General features: G+C 40.5%; 1 protein-coding gene across 2 annotated transcripts in view; it reads right to left on the minus strand.

The window, feature by feature from the left end:
* Positions 1 to 2091: 2091 nt before the first annotated feature.
* Positions 2092 to 17141, minus strand: part of LDAH (lipid droplet associated hydrolase) — a 117076-nt gene continuing 102026 nt past the window's right edge. For both annotated transcript variants that reach the window (XM_017813097.1, XM_017813098.1), the window contains exon 7: positions 2092 to 5273. In XM_017813097.1, coding sequence (XP_017668586.1) covers positions 5082 to 5273 — 192 coding nt within the window. In that variant the 3' untranslated portion in view covers positions 2092 to 5081. The remainder of the gene's footprint in view (positions 5274 to 17141) is intronic.

Below are 17141 nucleotides of genomic sequence, written 5' to 3' on the forward strand. Positions count from 1 at the left end.
GAGCACTGCTTTATGAACTGCCAAGCTCAATTTTGCTTGGAGCACCAGTTTTCCTCTTAGCAACTAATCCAAAGCCCAGTGAAATTGGTTTTAATGTCTGTAATAACCTCAGTAGGTTTTGGACCAGGCTTAACTGAGGCCTCTCATGTACCATCCCACACTGTTCTCCATAACACAGCCCAATCCAGAGGTGCTTGGGGAGATCACTGGGACATGTGCTGGTGTGAGGCTCAAGTGCAGTCCCAAAGTATTCTAATAGGAGAACTTCATCTTGTTTTCAATAACCGATACTAGGCAGGCATGTTTTCATTGCTATGAAAACAAATCCATAGGAATCCATCTGCACTGGACTGTCCTATTTTGGTGCAAACTAGTAAGGATACGAGGATAAAAGGAAACTCATGTCTTGCACGTAGTATTTTTGTACTGAAGCAATTTGTTCATGTCGTGGCCCCTCTGTTGCCTGAGTCTCAGTCAATCAATCACTTGGGTCTCCCTAAGCCTATGTGCAATCCTGTTGACTTTATTGAGGCAGTACTGGGGCTGGGTCACTCTGGGTGATTAACATCCTGTGGGTTTATTTTGTGGGTGAGAATACGTTATTTCCTAATAAACACAGATGAGTTGCAGTACCCCCTGCATGATGAGAGCAGATGATGTTAGCAATTCAAAGCATTTATATTCTGCAAATGGTATTCCTGTATCCTGCGAGTTAGATTGGAATAGCTGGATCCTTATCAAATTGTAAGGGTGCCTGTTAGGGAAAAGGAGTAGCTGAGTCCTGACACTGGGAAAGCCTAATTTTTTCCAATTCCAAGCCACCTCACCTTCATGGATTTGTCCCAATGCATGAGGCACAGTGTATTTCAGAGCTTGGGGGCTTTGAGATGAGTTTGTTGAAGATGTTCACAAACTGAGAGGTCTGGGGGCACCCCCCACTGCCTCTTTCAGTGTGAATTGCATTAAATAGGATGGCAAAAGATCTCCTTCAAGTGTCTGACTGGCAAACCCTGCAGTCAGGTACAGTCAGTCAGATGTTTTAAACAAAATCCTGTGTTTTATCAGCTGCTGCAAACTACTTTCCACAACACAGCTATTTTCCTGCAAGCACGTTCCTGCAACAGGCAAGACCTAGGCCACTGACTGTCATCTTAAGCACTCTGAAACAGTTTTTAGTCAAACCTCTCCCTGCTGTCCCATCTGAGCACACGTGAGCCTGTTCCATAAGTTCTGCATGATGCTACTGAGAGCTGTGCTTGCTCCTGGCAGCTGCCTTGTGCTGTTACTGCTGTATCTGCTGCTTGTACTCAACCCCCATCAGCTGTTCCAGAAATATATGCTGTTTTAATATTCCTGGTCACTCACAAACGCTCTCTGGATTCTTATTTTGTAAATGTGCCAGGAAAGAGAACATTTGCCTGTAAGTGAAGAGCCTTAGAAACTTATTGTAGTTGGGAGTCTGAGCATGACCTGTGACACAGAGTAAAACAAGTCTCCTGGGTCTAGTAAGTTTATCCAAACCCAGTAATAGTTTGAGTGACTTTATTAATGATAACACTGAACATCTTGTTTAAAGTCTTTGCTGGCAATTAGCTAGACCAAAGAAAGGGATGGGGAGTGGATGTACATATAAACCCATTTTCTGTAAAATAAATACATAAATGACCTCAACTGCAGAGAAGATTATCTGCTGTGGCTCATGTATGCAATCTGTCTCCATGAGTCAAGAATCTGGTGTTTAGCTTGGAGTCCAACTCCAAATTCTTCACCATAAACACTGGGCAAGCACTCATCCAGCTTCCTGAAGGGACAAACCTCACTGATCCATGCACTCTATAGCTCATTCAAAGCAGCAAACACAGAGCTGGAGGAAGCAAGGGGAAACACTGGTTGATTATTTTGGAGGGGCTCTGGATAAAAATGCTTAAGTGAGTCAGGTGCCTACCACCCACGGATTTTCTGTGCACTTGGCAGATGTCAGCATCGCATGTGAAATCTGGGGTTTGGAAAGTATTTTTGTAAATTTTGTATGCATGAAGTAATAGAGAAGGTGAACTAGGACTAAACAAGTTATCAAAACAAAGAATCAAGTTACATTTTACCATAAATGTCTTTATTTTTGTTATTGGAGTTGTGTACTTTTAATAAAAGGTATCGATCTAGCAAACACTTGCACATGAGTCAAAGTCATTGAACTAGCAAGGGTTACTTGTGTGGTGAGAATTAAGCACAGATGTGAAAGACAGAGATTAGGTGCTACAGCATACAGTCAATATATTTGTGATAGGTTTCTCAAGAACTCTTAAGTAGTCTAAAATAGGCAAGACCACACTGTGTTTTCATGGTAAGTTGGCACATTTGGATCACAAGCACTTTTGACACTCTTTGCCTGGGGTGACGGTGAACACCACAGGCTTCAGAGAAGATGGATTCTCATCATCATGGGATCTGCTTCTCTTGGGAAATACAGCTGTGGAAACTAGACCCATGCATTTTTGCAATGAATAGAGCAGCAAATTTTCAGATCTTAGCCTTACGGTAACAGCTCCTAAGAGGAAGGTAGCAATTGAATCAATATGGTTTTGATAATATTAGAGAAAATTCATTTAAGAAAATTGTAAGGCATTCTCCTGCAGTAGATCTGGTCATCATTGACCAGACCTAGTCCCAGTTTAGGTCTTAATGCAGTCAGTAGGATTTATTATAATGGATTAACAATTGTATAAAAGGCATACACAAGTCAAGTATTGCTAAATTAATTCCTCATACAAAGTATACGAATAATGCACTGTAAACAACTGCTTCTTGTAGGTGCTTCAGTCCACAGGCTTTAATAGTTGCTTATCATCTTTGGTTAATACAAGATTTCGTCTGGTCTCAGGAGATCCACTACAACAGCTGAACTTCCACCGAGTCCTTGCTCGATTCCTTGATTCCATACACTTTGAAGAACACGTTTTGTTCAACCAGATCAATGTGTAAACCAAAACAACCAAGTGAACTGTAGATTTTTATGTTGCTGACATACAAACGTGCCCATGTATATATATGTGTGTGTGTGTACATTTATATATCTCCACGTATGTGAATGTGCCCCCTGGCTCTGTCCCAGGGAGCACCTTGGCCAACAGATGCATGAAGCATCTGCCCCAAGGCCGTCCAAGAGGAATGATTCCAACATCTGGGGACTATTCAAACACACACAGACACAGACAACTATGGATTTCTAAAGTGAGAACAAGGATTATGACTGAAAATGGACCTGTAGAAAGAAGGAAAGTCCATGACTCTCCAATAAACAGAACTAGTTGCATGGGCACAGTCCCTTCACTTTGAATCTGCCCAGTTCTTCCTCACGCTGCTGCAACTGTGGTCTCAACATTTCTGCCTCACTTATCTGTACCATTTCATCACGTGTCAGTGTAATCGGAAAATCCAGTGGCTAGTCCCAAAAGCTAAACCAGTTTCTGATACAAAGAAGGTCACTTAAATCCACTGTCAGTCTGCAGGTTTGAAAACTTGTCCAAAATATCCAGAAACTGAGCTCTATCACAGGTTGCTCTAAATATCAGTGAAAGGTTCGGGGGGGGGTGTGTGTTAGAGAGCAGTGTAAGGTGTGTGTATAATTGTGTAAGAAAAGTAAGTGACTAATCAATCTTTCTGCATCACAGAGAACATTCTCCAGAATCATTCTCACCGGTACCACATCAAAACTGTTAATAAATCATGTAAGGTAGATACCCAGTGCATCATTTAAATTCATCTGTTTGCAAGGGCAGGATCTCCCCTGACTGTACTCTGTAGTGTTTTGCTTATTTATAAATGTCTCTGTGAACTCTGCAGGGAGACTATTTCACAGGTTCATGGCTAGAAAGCTTTTCCTGATTACACTTGGCTCTGATCCCCTTACTTGCATTGTTTTAATTTCTAGCTGTTGCCTGTAACTTCTTGTGTTATCACAACTGGTAGGATGTTTTTTTCTATTTTTTTGCCATTTGCAAAGGAGAGGGATGAACAACTGTGAGGAACAGTGAACTTGTCAGCAATGTGCAAGGGTCTGGCTCTCAACATTAACATTTCATGTCATGTCACGGGTGCAGCCGTGGCACACTAACAGGTATTTTCTGATGGTGAATTTATCTAATTTGTGGCTTGGCAGAAAATTTCATACTTCAGTCCTTAGAGCAAAAAAAATGAAATTTAGACATGCAGCAAAACTGGTTTAATTCTTTGAAGTTGCTGAGCAAGCACTGTTCTCATGGACTTCATTAGGAGAGCTAGGCCACCTAGTTGTTGTTATACGTGGATTCTGCAATCCATTTTAACCTTTTAATACTGGCACTTTTGATCAGTGTCCTTTCCAGTCTCTACAGTCAATTGAAAAATGAAACATTTGGCTATGTTCCAGACAAGAGCTCCTTGTGTGTTCACTGGCTGAGCAGCCACAGTTACCTTATGGCATTTTTAATACCCTGTGGAGTCCTGGAGGCACCCTAAACCTCTTGTGAAAATAGGAGAAACTGCACATCTCCTCTACACATCTCCTTTGTACTCATCCTGAACTCAGCATGACCTTGGACTGACCACCAACACCATCTGACCCTGAGGAGACAACGTCAGGGTTGCCCAGGGGCCTTGGGCTGTTCTGCCTGTCATGCACTTACTTGGTTTACATGGATGGATGAGACACATAGAGAGGGCCAGGTCTTTCACAGCATACCAGGATCCATTGTCAGAATCCTCCACATCCCTGACAGTTCTCCAGCAGGTGAATGAGGTGGTAGTAACTCAGGTACAATTGTACCAGTGTTGTCTAGAGCCCTAGCAGACAATAAATATTCCACCTTTTGTCAAGTCCTGCAGAGTCCTGAAGACACAGGACAAAACTACACCCGCACCGAATCAATAAAACTATACTTTGGACCAGCCAGTTTCTCTTTAACTTTCTCTAAAATATCTCAATAGAAAACAAGCCATAATCTATAATAAACTGAAAAAAAATAGGACAGACTCTCTCACAAAAAAAATTACACGTTCACAAAATAATTACATCGTTTTCTTGTTAATCACTGAATCCATGCTTATAATTTGGTCAGATCATCCTGTAGCCAGTCTGTGATCATGGCAGCCATCTCCTTGCTGGCATCCAGCACAAAGGCGTGGCGGAGCCCCTTCTCACAAAGCCGAATGTCCCCATCTGGAAAATCCATTTTGATCTCATCGTAGTAGTGCTGTGGACACCAGCTGTCTCCAGTTCCATAGTAAAAAATCAGCTAGAAATCAAAGCATAGCAAATAATTAATTTGCAAAGTTACTGGTGGAGCAACCAACAGATAATAAGTGATACTTCAAGTCCCAAGATATACCATGAGGGATAGCAAATTGGTAGTTCTTGGTTGCTTCCAAGTCTGCAGTTATAATGAAGACAGTTAAATGCTCTGTGACTCAGTTTCCTCATCTGTGAAACTGGGGAACATGGAACAGACTTAATTCTGAAAACAGAGATCTGCTGAGGGAAGCCTGGCTGCCTTAAGAAATTTCTTATTATGGATCAAAACACGTAGTTGTCCATGGAGTCCACTCCTAACCAGCCCAGCTGCTGTTTTTCCCAAGCTGTTAGCTCCTTTCTGTGTTAGCTTTCTAACTATTTAACCAAAAGCAATGACCAGGGACATCTTCACCTCTATAACGTTGCTCAAAGCCCCATGCAACCTGACCCTGACTGTTTCCAGGGATGGGGTATCCTCAACTTCTCTGGGCAACCTGTGCCAGTGTCTCACCACCCTCATTGTAAAAAACTTCTTCCCTTTGTCTAGTCTGAATTGATCCTCTTTCAGTTTAAAATCATTGTCCCTTGTCCTATCACAACAGGCCCTGCTAAAGTTTGTCCTCTTTTTCTTACAGCCCCCCTTTAGGTACTGGAAGGTGCTCTAAGGTTTCTTTTCCAGGCTGAAAACCCCAGCTTTCTGTCCTGTCTCTGTGAAATGCTGCCTGTGTGGAGTGAAGGCAGCTCCCAGAGATTGATGGGCAACTTTAGTTTGGGTTCTAATGTGGAATAAAATTCTGCCAAAGTCCATTTTGTTTTCATCTTGCCCAAATAACCTTGGTGGATGACATACATGAAGCAGGGGCTACAGGGTCCACCTAAATGCAAAAGTCATAAATTCCAGGCAAATATCATATTCACTGAAGTGTCTTTTCTCTCTGTTAGAAACACTAAATGTCACATTTTCCCAAGTCACCACTTCCCCCCATTTTCATCTCAACTTTGCATGCTATAGCTATATTTTTCAATTTCTATAAAGTATATGAGGGGAAAGTGGTTGTCTGGGAGAGAGTAAAAAACTATGGATTTAAGACTATACAAGAACAAGATTAATGACGAGCAGTCCTCATATTAAAATGTTTGAATGCAGGTACCAGAAGGATGCTGATTGCTCAACACATCACACACATAGCTTGGCCCAATTCCATTACTCTCATTTGTTTCATATTTCATTTCTGTACTTCAGTGAAAAATTGAGCATTACTAACATAAATTAGGGGACAAGAAGTTTTCCTTTCATCACAAAAATCTTCAATTTCATAATTTTTGTATGTGGAATACAAATAAAGGGACCCACTGGGGTAGAGGCAGGCTAAGAGCCCAGATTGCATTTCACAAAATATTACAGGTTTTTGTCTAACTTACTTTTCTCTTGTTGAAGTTTACCCAAATCTTGTACATTACTGACTATGGGCTGTATCCAAAACATCTCAGTTGCACAGACACCAACCCAAGTTAAACTTCTACATATCCCATGTCAGCAAACATTATTGGTTTCCTTTGTCACTCACTAATTGCTGGAAACAAGGTGTGTCATTTGCTTTAGCAGAAAATTTCTTTTGATCTTGCCTTTCATTCATCCATCACAGGATGTCACACTAGCAAAAGCTCTTCAAAAAAGCCAATGTAAAATGGCCAGCTGCTTTCAGGCCTTTTGGAAGCCAACCATCTGACTGAATTATGTTTAACCCTGGGCTCTGTTACCAACAGATACAAAAATAAAGATTATGAAACGGAGGGAAAAAAAGCAATGGAGCAACTCCAGTTTGAGTAGTTCTTGAATTCATTAGGTTTTCTGAAAGGCCAGTTGCAGAGTCTCATTACATAATGATCATTAACAAAAAGATGAAAAGCTATTTACAGTTACAAAGGTGGATAAAATACTTGGCTTAGTCTGCATGGACTGTGAAACGGGCTGTTCTCCAGGTAAGGTTGTAAACTTGAGAACTCACAGATTTGGAAATGCCTAAATAGAAGATTTATGTGCATTCTTAGCTTGCCTCTGGTATATTTGCATTACAGTTTAATCTTTCACTACACGATCCAAAGGATCCTTGACTCGTTCAATCCACTGACAGGATGATGTTCAGCTGATAAGCTGCTATTTGATAGTATTTTTCGTTTTAAATTCTGTGTGTGGTCTGAGGATTTATTTACTACATATTTCATGGTTTACAGACAGAATTTATTTTCTTTATGCTCTGCATTCCTCTGGCACACATCACTCACTACAGGATCTGCATGCTCACATTTATTAATTTAGTTTTGCAACACCTTAGTGGCCATTTTTATCTCCATTTTGCAGGTGAGGAGCACAGAAATTAATGTAAAACTACATATATTAATTTGAAAGCACGTAGTGTAGTCTGAAACACTTCAAGCTGGTTTTCCAGTGTATGCAGCATTACACAGAATTGACTATACTCAAAGGACAGCACTCCTGGACTGCACTTGCAGGTGCTCTGAAACACTGTCTATCTGTCTGCAATACACATTTCAAGGTCTTAAATGAGATACTCAGAAAAGTGAGAACAAACTGTGGCCATCTATGAAAAATATTAATGACTTCACCAAGAGCCCATTCTTGGATGTGAAATACACATGCCTTTACCATGATGTTATTCCCTTTCATTTCATACAATTCCCTCTTTTTTTTAACAGGCATTTTACCCTTCCACCACAGATAAGGTAGGAGTTCTTCATCCTGTCTTCTTCATTACACAGCTCCTTTGGTTAATGAAAGAGGAAAAAGGAAAATGAAAGCAGCTCTGAAAGGATACAGAGAAGGCATCTGAAATGAGACTGGTGCTCCCTAACTGTGAAATGCTTGGTAATGCAATGTCAACTGGTTTTAGCAAAGCTTGTGTACACAGACTGCCAGGCTTCGAGGAGGTAAACCAAAACCCAGGCGTTTTACATGTGGCACCTACGTGTCTTGTCAACAGTGTCAGCACCTCTAGATTTGCTGCTTTAGGCCTCTGTCCCTTAAGGTCATGGTGTCATTAAAAGAAATAGCACTGTCACTTTCTGGTCAGAGGAACATGGGACACTTTCCTGCTGGGTGTCACACTGGAGGTGTCCAGCACAGAAATCAGTCATCTAGTTTGAATATGTAATGTGTTTTTGAAGCAAATGCCAAGATTGTCCAGATTTACAGTACTGTGGTTCACATCGTGGAGGGTCTCAGAGTCTATGAACTCCTTTCAACTGAAACCAAAGCAAAAATGCTCTGCAGGATCAAACTTAATGAGCTCAAGTCACCAATGGACATTCAGTCCATGGGACCAGACAACTGTTGGGTAAAGTAATAACGCTCTGAGATGCCTACACTGGGAACACCAGGTCATCACTAGTTACTATTTATCTCTACAGTTCTCTTCTATTGTGCTGTTCCTATTCTTAAGGCAAACATTGCCAATGGCACTTGATGAGAACAGAAGCAATAAGATTTTGGAAATTTAGGTTCCATTACCAGCAAAAAAGGGCAGAATATTTACCAACTACTGGTCTTGCTGTCCAGTCATTTGTCCACTCTCCAAATATGACTTCTTCTGTCTTGTCCTTTTCTAGTCTCAAGACTGCTCTAAACCTCTTTTGGCTCATTATCCAGCTCTATTCTCTTTACCTCATCATTTCCAGTTTCTACTCTGCTTTTTATTCCAGTCCCACATACTTGCCATGCAAAGTCCAAATTTTAGTCTTCTGGTTTCTCCATCCCATTCTGAGTCTGAATTCCAACCCTAGCTGCTTTTTCTAGAACCTCTATTCCCAGTGCTGCTCCTCAAACATCTCTCAGACTATCAGTTATTCCTAGTGTCAGGTTCAGTTCAGCATAAAAACATCTAAATACAGTACCTGTATTGTGGTGTTTACATGTGTACCAGGCATCCAAACTTCCATCACAGAGTCAGGAAAGATGGGCTCAATAAAGGCATCAGTGCTTAGAAAGCTATTCAGCTGACACAGCAAGTGTTTATTGTGAGTGAAGCTGCACCTCAGGCTCCACTAAGAACTCAATTGCCAAAGTGTGGGTACCTACTGCCATGTGAGATGCTCTAGATATCTGAGGCACCTGCATGAGACTGGCAGGTATGACAGGTTAATTTATAAGAGACTCACAACTTTCTGGCAAAACAGCTGGAGGCCAGGTGGGGATATTTCACAGTGCCCAAAACTGAACCAGAGGTCTACATTTAAGGACCACATTCCACCCTGATTTCTTCAATGGATTTCTGTTGACTCTACTGGGGTCACATGCATCTCTAATGCCTGCTGCACCTTTAGGTTCCTACAAGTGTACTCAATAAAGCACAGTTCAGGTGCCCACACATAAATATCTAGCCATGTTAGTTAACGCTTGGACTCCTTCTCCAAGCCAGGAATTGTTAACATGAGAAAACAATGCATTTTCCCCTGAGCCTTATTTGTAGATATTGTAGAATCCTTTCCACTGAAATAAAAACAGTCAAGGTAGGACAGACACTTGTGTCATATATGCAACTAAAGTTTGGGTATGTTATGACCAACTAAGTAAGAACAGTTTTAAAACAGGAGACCTGGGGGCCTTGATTTGATGTTACAGTCATTTTGTCTGTTCATTTCATGTGCAGATGTTGGTGTGCAGGCATTGTCTGTGTGCCTATGCCTGCACATCCAAAACTTTAATGTGCTTCTTAACTGCCAATAGAATTCAGAATTGTTTTCAAAATGCTTCCTTGTTAATGGTTTATGCAAAAGAGCAGGACTGCAATCAAGGTTCAAATTTTCAGTGATCCAGATGTTGGCCTATGAAACCTGACAGCTACTTGACTGCCATTTGTGGAGTTGAGGGTCTCCCTTTGAATGACAAAATGTGTCTGCTCTTTGCCTGTGTCAGACACAGATATGAAATATACACACTTTAGAACATCACCAACTTTCCTAATATATTAAGACAGAATAATTTCAGACATATTTAAACACAAGTTTCCAGAATCTAAATCTTCTCATCTTCATTTTCACATCAGGAGCTTTGCTATTGCAGCAGGCAGGCAGGTATAATTAATGAACCATGTGTAACCAGAGGCACATGGGATTTCTATCAATTGTAGGGAACACTGGCATCCGCTGTATGGTTTGCATGGATCTATAAAGTGCATATTTTCCTGTGGACGGTGCATGGCTGTAAAGACATTCTGAGTCAGCACAACCAATGCACCAGCCATGGAAAGCTGCTGCCAATCTAAGCATTCAGAAATGGTGAGTCAGGCCCCCAAAATAATGAGACTAGCTTAAAAATAAACAGATTTGCAAAACAATAAATAAAAGATTCTTTCTATTTTCTTACGGGCTTAAACTTCTCAATATTTGCATTTTTTAACTTTTCTGCCATGAGGGCGAGAGGATTATTTTTATTCTTTTGCAATATTGAATGCTGAGACTTCCAGGTATTCCTGACTCAGAAGGGAAATGGCAGCTTCCACTGGACATGAGAAAGACTTTATGATTCCTGATGCAATATCCTGCTTGCTGTGAGTGACTGAAACATGTCCTCTTTCAGGATCTGATGAGAGCAGAGTAAAGGGGATGTGGGCTGTCTTTGCTGGTCATTTCAATACAATGTTTGAAATAGTTATGTAATTTCTAAATTTCAAATAGTTTTAAAATGACAGTAGTATTGTAAGTTGATTTCCATTAAATGGTTCAGAAGTATGTTCAGTCTTAGCTTCTGTAAAAAACACGTCAGAGTAGGGCTCAGCCTCGTACCCTGTAATATGGTGTGTGTACTCTGACACTGCACAATGATGGCAGCTGCTAAGTAAACATCAGAAGAATCTGAGATTTGTATCAACAGGATGTTTACATTTTAAAGAGTTTCTAAGAAAATAATAAAGATTTCCTGCAGTTAACTCCATTGGCACTTGTTATAGTATGTATGACAGTTCACAAAAGTATAAATTACAGAGAGATTTCTTTTATGCCTCTTCTGTAACTGTCATAGAGCAGCACTGAAAAAGAAATCAAAAAAGTTAAAAAATATTGAGTTTCTTCTATCTCTCTGGAATTCGTTACATGTTACAACTTTAGGATCTTATTACATGGCCAGGCACCACTCCAGCTGATGGCAAAGAGCGAAGGTCTGATCTCTGTGGATATAAACGAGCAGCACGGGTGCAATAGCAGGACTGCACCAGTGTCCTTGCTGAAATCCTTGTCTCTGATACACTGACATTTTATCAGCATTACTCCCACATGCATTCACTGGTTGCCACAGCAGCTTCTCTCCGGGTGACATCTATCAACAGTAACCAGCAAATAGATTCATTTGTTCTTGGATGAAAACTAGTTTAAAAGGCATTAGCCCAGAATTAATTTTAGTTTCAATCAGGGTTTATAGAAAATGACCTAGCTTCTCTGGAATTATGAAAGTGTCTCCACCTTATCCTGCTAAAAGAATAGGATAAACGACATGGGAACACACTGGTTTGGGACACGCTTTTTTTTTTTATTATTTGCTTTAGTTGTACTTTGGCTTTACTAATGGGAATTCAAAGAGCTGGCATTGCCCTAGGAAGCCCTAAATGCTTTGGGATCTGGCTCTTCGAGACACCGTCTCTCTCCCCTCACTATCCTGGTTTAGATCAGCCAGTTTGATGGCAAGGTCTTGGGAACTTGCTTCTCAGCTTGTTTTACCAGAACTGGTTTTTCATAACTTTCCAAGGGCTGTGCAAAACCAAACATTTTCAGTTGGACTGTTCTGAGAAGAGGCAGTTGACAATCTGGGGTACACAATGCTCTTTTTAAATACTGCCCTGTAGGGCTTGCAGTAAAGGTGTAATGGGTGGTACAAGTATTTGTGCTGATTTTATTTAACATAACGATGGTGGTCAGTTTTGTTAAACCAACATAAATAATAAACAAAACTCACTTTCCCGTCTAGAAATGGGGTGGAGAAACATTTTGTTATTGGAGAAATTAAGATGCAAACCTTGAGACATGGCCTGATGCAGTGGGTACTTCACATATGATTGAGGGTGTGTTACTCCTCTCCCTGGTGTCAGGCATGGTGTCCTACGTACTGTTTCCATGCCTTTGTCAATGTTGAAACTTGGTAAATTGACAAAGGGAAAAGGGTTTCTCTTTAACTCTGCTGCAGTTTGTTAGCAATGCTACCAGCTGCTCTGCATGCAGAACCATGAGATCATGTGAGGCCACTTTTATTTCCACTTTCTCACAGATAATGATGGGTCAAACTCAATGCAAAGTAAAACTGTGCTTTTAAAAAAGGATGCACAGGATTTATCAACAAATCAGGGTGATTAACTTATTTATATTATCTATGTCACTTTAAAGACTTAAAAGCATTTCGAGGGTATATATTTAGATGTGTCAGGGACATGAATATTTCAGAAGTCAAGTCTGTATAAATACCAAAATAAAAACAAACAGACCTGAAACCACTATTTAAGCAATACTATTACTGGCCTAGATTCTTCCAGCCATATTTACTGCAGACAGTACTTCCCTCTGAGTATCAGCCCGACACCATCTACATTCAGTGGGACTTTATCTAAGGTGAATCAGTCAGATCTCTCTTGCAACAGCAGGATCAGCATCTGGCTGTCAAGTGCAATGCTGTGCATTGCTGTGCACAATAGAAGGTAAGTATGGGGTAGTAAATATTCTACTTTTAAATATTCTACAGAAGGCTGGGGAAATATTGCTGTCAGTGCTTACTGTGTGCAGCACACACCTTATATTCACCTCAAAAATATCATTGCTTTTTTACTAGAACACCACACAGCATGAACGATGGTAACAGGAGATCAGTCACAGAAGTGAAATATCACAGGTAAGTACACTGTGGTATACTGGACTTTTAAATGCTCACTGGGATTCTTTTCCATCAAGGAGAGAAGCTGACAGCCCCTGATTAGGCATTTTGGGCACTTCAAGGAGAAGGCTGTTCTTGTGGTTAAATGACAGGGGCACCAAAATCCCTAAGCACATGTGCAGCTTCCCTGGCTTCAACCCTGCAACTCCAGGGAGTGCAAACCAAACTGGATGTGAGATCAGACAAAAAAAGAGGTGTTCTTGGCTTGAGAGAGCACTTTGTACCTATTTAGAAAGAGTGTTTGGAAAGTTTTTCACAAATGTAGGCAAGCACCCCACTCAGACTGTGGGCAGGCAAAGTATTTGTAGTATTCTTTTAAGCACATATCTTCAGATCATGCTCCTCTCACTGGGAATAATTACTAAACCCCCATGGATGTCTACAGAGACTCAAACAAAAACACTGTTGCCCAAAAACTGGGCAACATCAAAACAGCTGCCTTAGGGGTCAAAATAGTTCTTGGTTGCTCAGTTTTAAAAAATTTCTCTAGTAAAGACAATTTTTCAAAAGAAAAACCTAGCTCTTCTCTGTGGAAAGGAAATACTTAATTCTTCAGCTTTTATTCTAAATTTCTGCATGCCACTGTTTAGTTGATACTCTTGGAGAAGACATTTTCTTTGGAATTACTGGTGTGATATAAACTTGCATGACTTCAAATTCTAAATACATCACTGAAATAAGCATGTATTTCGTTCATTTAATTTTTACAAACCTGAATTTCTTCCCCATCTAACCATCTATATATGGGTGGTTATAAGCCACTCACTATACAGACTTCCACAAATTTAGTGAAAATAGGTTAATGTGTCCATAAACTTCCAGTTTATACATTTCTTCTGAGATAAAAGGTTTTCTTTTTTGATCTTTGTATATCTCCTTCAGATGTTTCCTGTCTTTTTCCTTATCCAATCAATATAACTTCTACACCAAACCATTGGCAAAACTAAACCCAAGGAGCATATAAACCTTTTTTGGTTTAAGATGCTAACCAAAAGAATCATGATTTTCAATTGGAGGAGATGGTTTATTGTCTTAAGAAATTATGATCCACTGCAGAAAATTCACTGATTCAAGAATTCCTGAAATCTGTGGAAGTTCTTCTATTGATTTAGGTGGATTTTGGAGCAGATTCTACACTTCGAAATAGGACTATTGTGTATTACATACGGAGTAATGGACCAGATATATCTCAATAAATATAAACTCTGAGGGGTAATTTTTTAGTGACTTTCCTCTGTAAGCACCCTAGTTTCACCCTTTTGTGCAATATCTTCCTGATTTATACAAGGATTTACTTATTATAACAGGTTTATAAGCTTATTTGACAGAAAAAAGTCAATAAGGCTGTCATAAAATAGAGCAATGAATGGGGCACGATGCAGACAATAACAAGTTAAGTGCTATAGAGAGCCTCTATATGAAAATATTGTCCATTCCAGGCATGCTAGTGAATGCCCAACATATCCATTTTCTTGTTCCTTTTAAGTGGTTTTTTTTTTTTTTTAATTCTATTTGTAAGAGCTCCATGATGCTCAGTGCTGATCCATCTTTTAAGAATACAGAATTACACCCACTTCCTTTTGTGCAGGAATTACAATAAACTTCCTCTAGTTCAGTAGTATCTTTGCCTCCAGTTTCTGTTAGGAAAGGGAGTTGGTGTTATTACAGTGAAAGAACATAGCTCAGCTGCCTTAGACACGATCTAATAGCTAATAATTAACCACCAAAGCCAAGCAAATCTTATATCAGTATCCCCTACCTTATTTGTTTGGATTTTGTGGTTTATCACAACCCCCATGTCACTGAAATATGAAGCTCAAATTCCTGTATATTCACATACTGCTTGATCCAGACAAGTGGTTTTAAAGGCTCAATCATATATTACTTTGTTAGAAGACAGGTCTCCATCCTCCTCGTACAGTTCCACTGCTATTTAATGTGCACGACTTCTGACTTTAGAAGATTATAAGTGAAAAACCTCACTTCATTATCCAAACAATATTCCAGCTCCCATTCTTTCAACATAAATCCAAGTAATTAGCATTGTTAGACTAAGAATCTAGGGTCTGGTGATAAAATTTCTCCTGGTCCCTAACTAGTAACAATTATAGTTAAACCTGGTATGGAAAGATTGGAATAATTTTGTGTCTCTTCTTCCTCCTTCTTCAGATCACAGAATGCAAACAAGATCCAGAAATAACTGTTCTATTCCACAGCAGCTGGCAAAGTCAGGTGTTAAGATTGGCTTTTACCATATGATCACAGTGACTACTAAACAGTATAAATTTTTTTGAAGTAACAGCTTGCCAGTTCTATAGCAACTTGGACTATAGTTCCTGTTTTCATAAACTTCCAACCTTTATAAGTTAAGCCCATTTTTATTGTCAATACTCTTCAAGTTTAACGTGATGCCAATTCAAAATTTTTCCCTTAATTCTTACATTCCCAGAAATTACTAGGAGATGAAAAAAGAGAAGCATTTTTAGACCTACTTTTTCTTCAGTTTGCCAACTCTTATAAGCGCGCTTCAGCTTTTTGTTTTCTTGAGTATGTTTGCCACTTTAAAAGTATGAGGACATAGAAGAATCAATAAAAGAAAGTTAACACAGGTTTAAAACAGTTCCAGCCTGCCAAGGCCATGCTTAGATTGACAGAGTCAACAAAAGCACAGATGGAGCAGACTTGGACACCTGCAAACTCTTACTGTTGGCTATGGGCCTTCATTCAGCACACAAAATCAGTATTTTTTGTAATGTGAGGCATCTGATAGACTACCTGAAGTCACTGGAGCTGCAGCTGACTGTCACCACCACCGCCATCCCCACCCAATGAAACTTTTATGCTTAACTTCAAGCACAACAATCACAAGTGTGCTTGTGATTTAACATTTTCACGAGCACCTGAAGTCCTGCTTCTGCACACTCTGCTTTTGCATCCTGGCTAACAGGGTGACCTGCAGTCTCACCCTCAGCTTCAGGGCACTAACAACCCTACCAGCCTCGCCTGGCACCTGACCCACACTCCCTGCCTACGGCTCTGGGGTCTCCAGCTCTGTCCTTCACCTTTAGCCTCTGTCTCTCAGGCTACACTGTAGAGTATCTGCCTCCAGCCCTCGCCCTGAGTCATAGATTGACAGTGGATCCACCTTATACAGTCTGTTGCCTGGATGGCTCCCACCTTGCACCTTGCCTTACCTCATGTCTTTGGCAATCCCTCCTGGGTGGACTTTGGACCCATGTTGTAGTCTTGTCTCCACTCCTGTCTCTGGCCCCGTACCCTTTTGATCCTGACTGGATTCTCTGAAGAGACACTGGACCTGGTTCATTATTTTGCCTTGTCTGGGACAGTCAAAGGACCCTGTTTCTGTACTCTCCTCAGGTGCTGTGGGACTGGATCGTGCTTGGTGAGGGAGGGCACTGCCTGTGTGGGGTCACCTGTGGCTCCCCTTCCCTTAGGGAACAGACAGACCCTCCAGCTCCCTGGCACTCGGTGATTCAGTCAGTAAAATCAACCACTTTCCTTAAATTCACTGGGCTTTGGATCAAGCCATGAAGAGTTCTGTTTAAGACAGTGGGAATATTTGCAGTCTGCAAGATCAGCCTCTCAGTCTTTTCACAGAGATGCCCCATTCACTCAAAGGAGAACTTTGTGAGCGTTCTGCAGCAAAAATGTGAAAGCCCAGGCACGTCAGGTGCAGTGTAGGGATCCTTGTTCATGTGTGCTATTTCAAGTCCTCTAAAATATGAACATACCTTTCAAAGTGCAGAGAAGGCAAATGGGATAAATAAAAAAAAAAATCTGTTTTTAGCCAAAAAAAGAAAGACTGATTTATGAAATGAACTTTGTACCATATCTACTTAAAAGGCACAAAGTAATTTTACAGAAGACCTCTGTCCCAGAAAATTCCATTCTCTGACGAAAATCTCTGCCAGTGCAACGTGG

The sequence above is a fragment of the Lepidothrix coronata genome, unplaced genomic scaffold (assembly GCF_001604755.1).
Source record: "Lepidothrix coronata isolate B3197 unplaced genomic scaffold, Lepidothrix_coronata-1.0 Scaffold39, whole genome shotgun sequence".
NCBI lineage: Eukaryota > Metazoa > Chordata > Aves > Passeriformes > Pipridae > Lepidothrix > Lepidothrix coronata.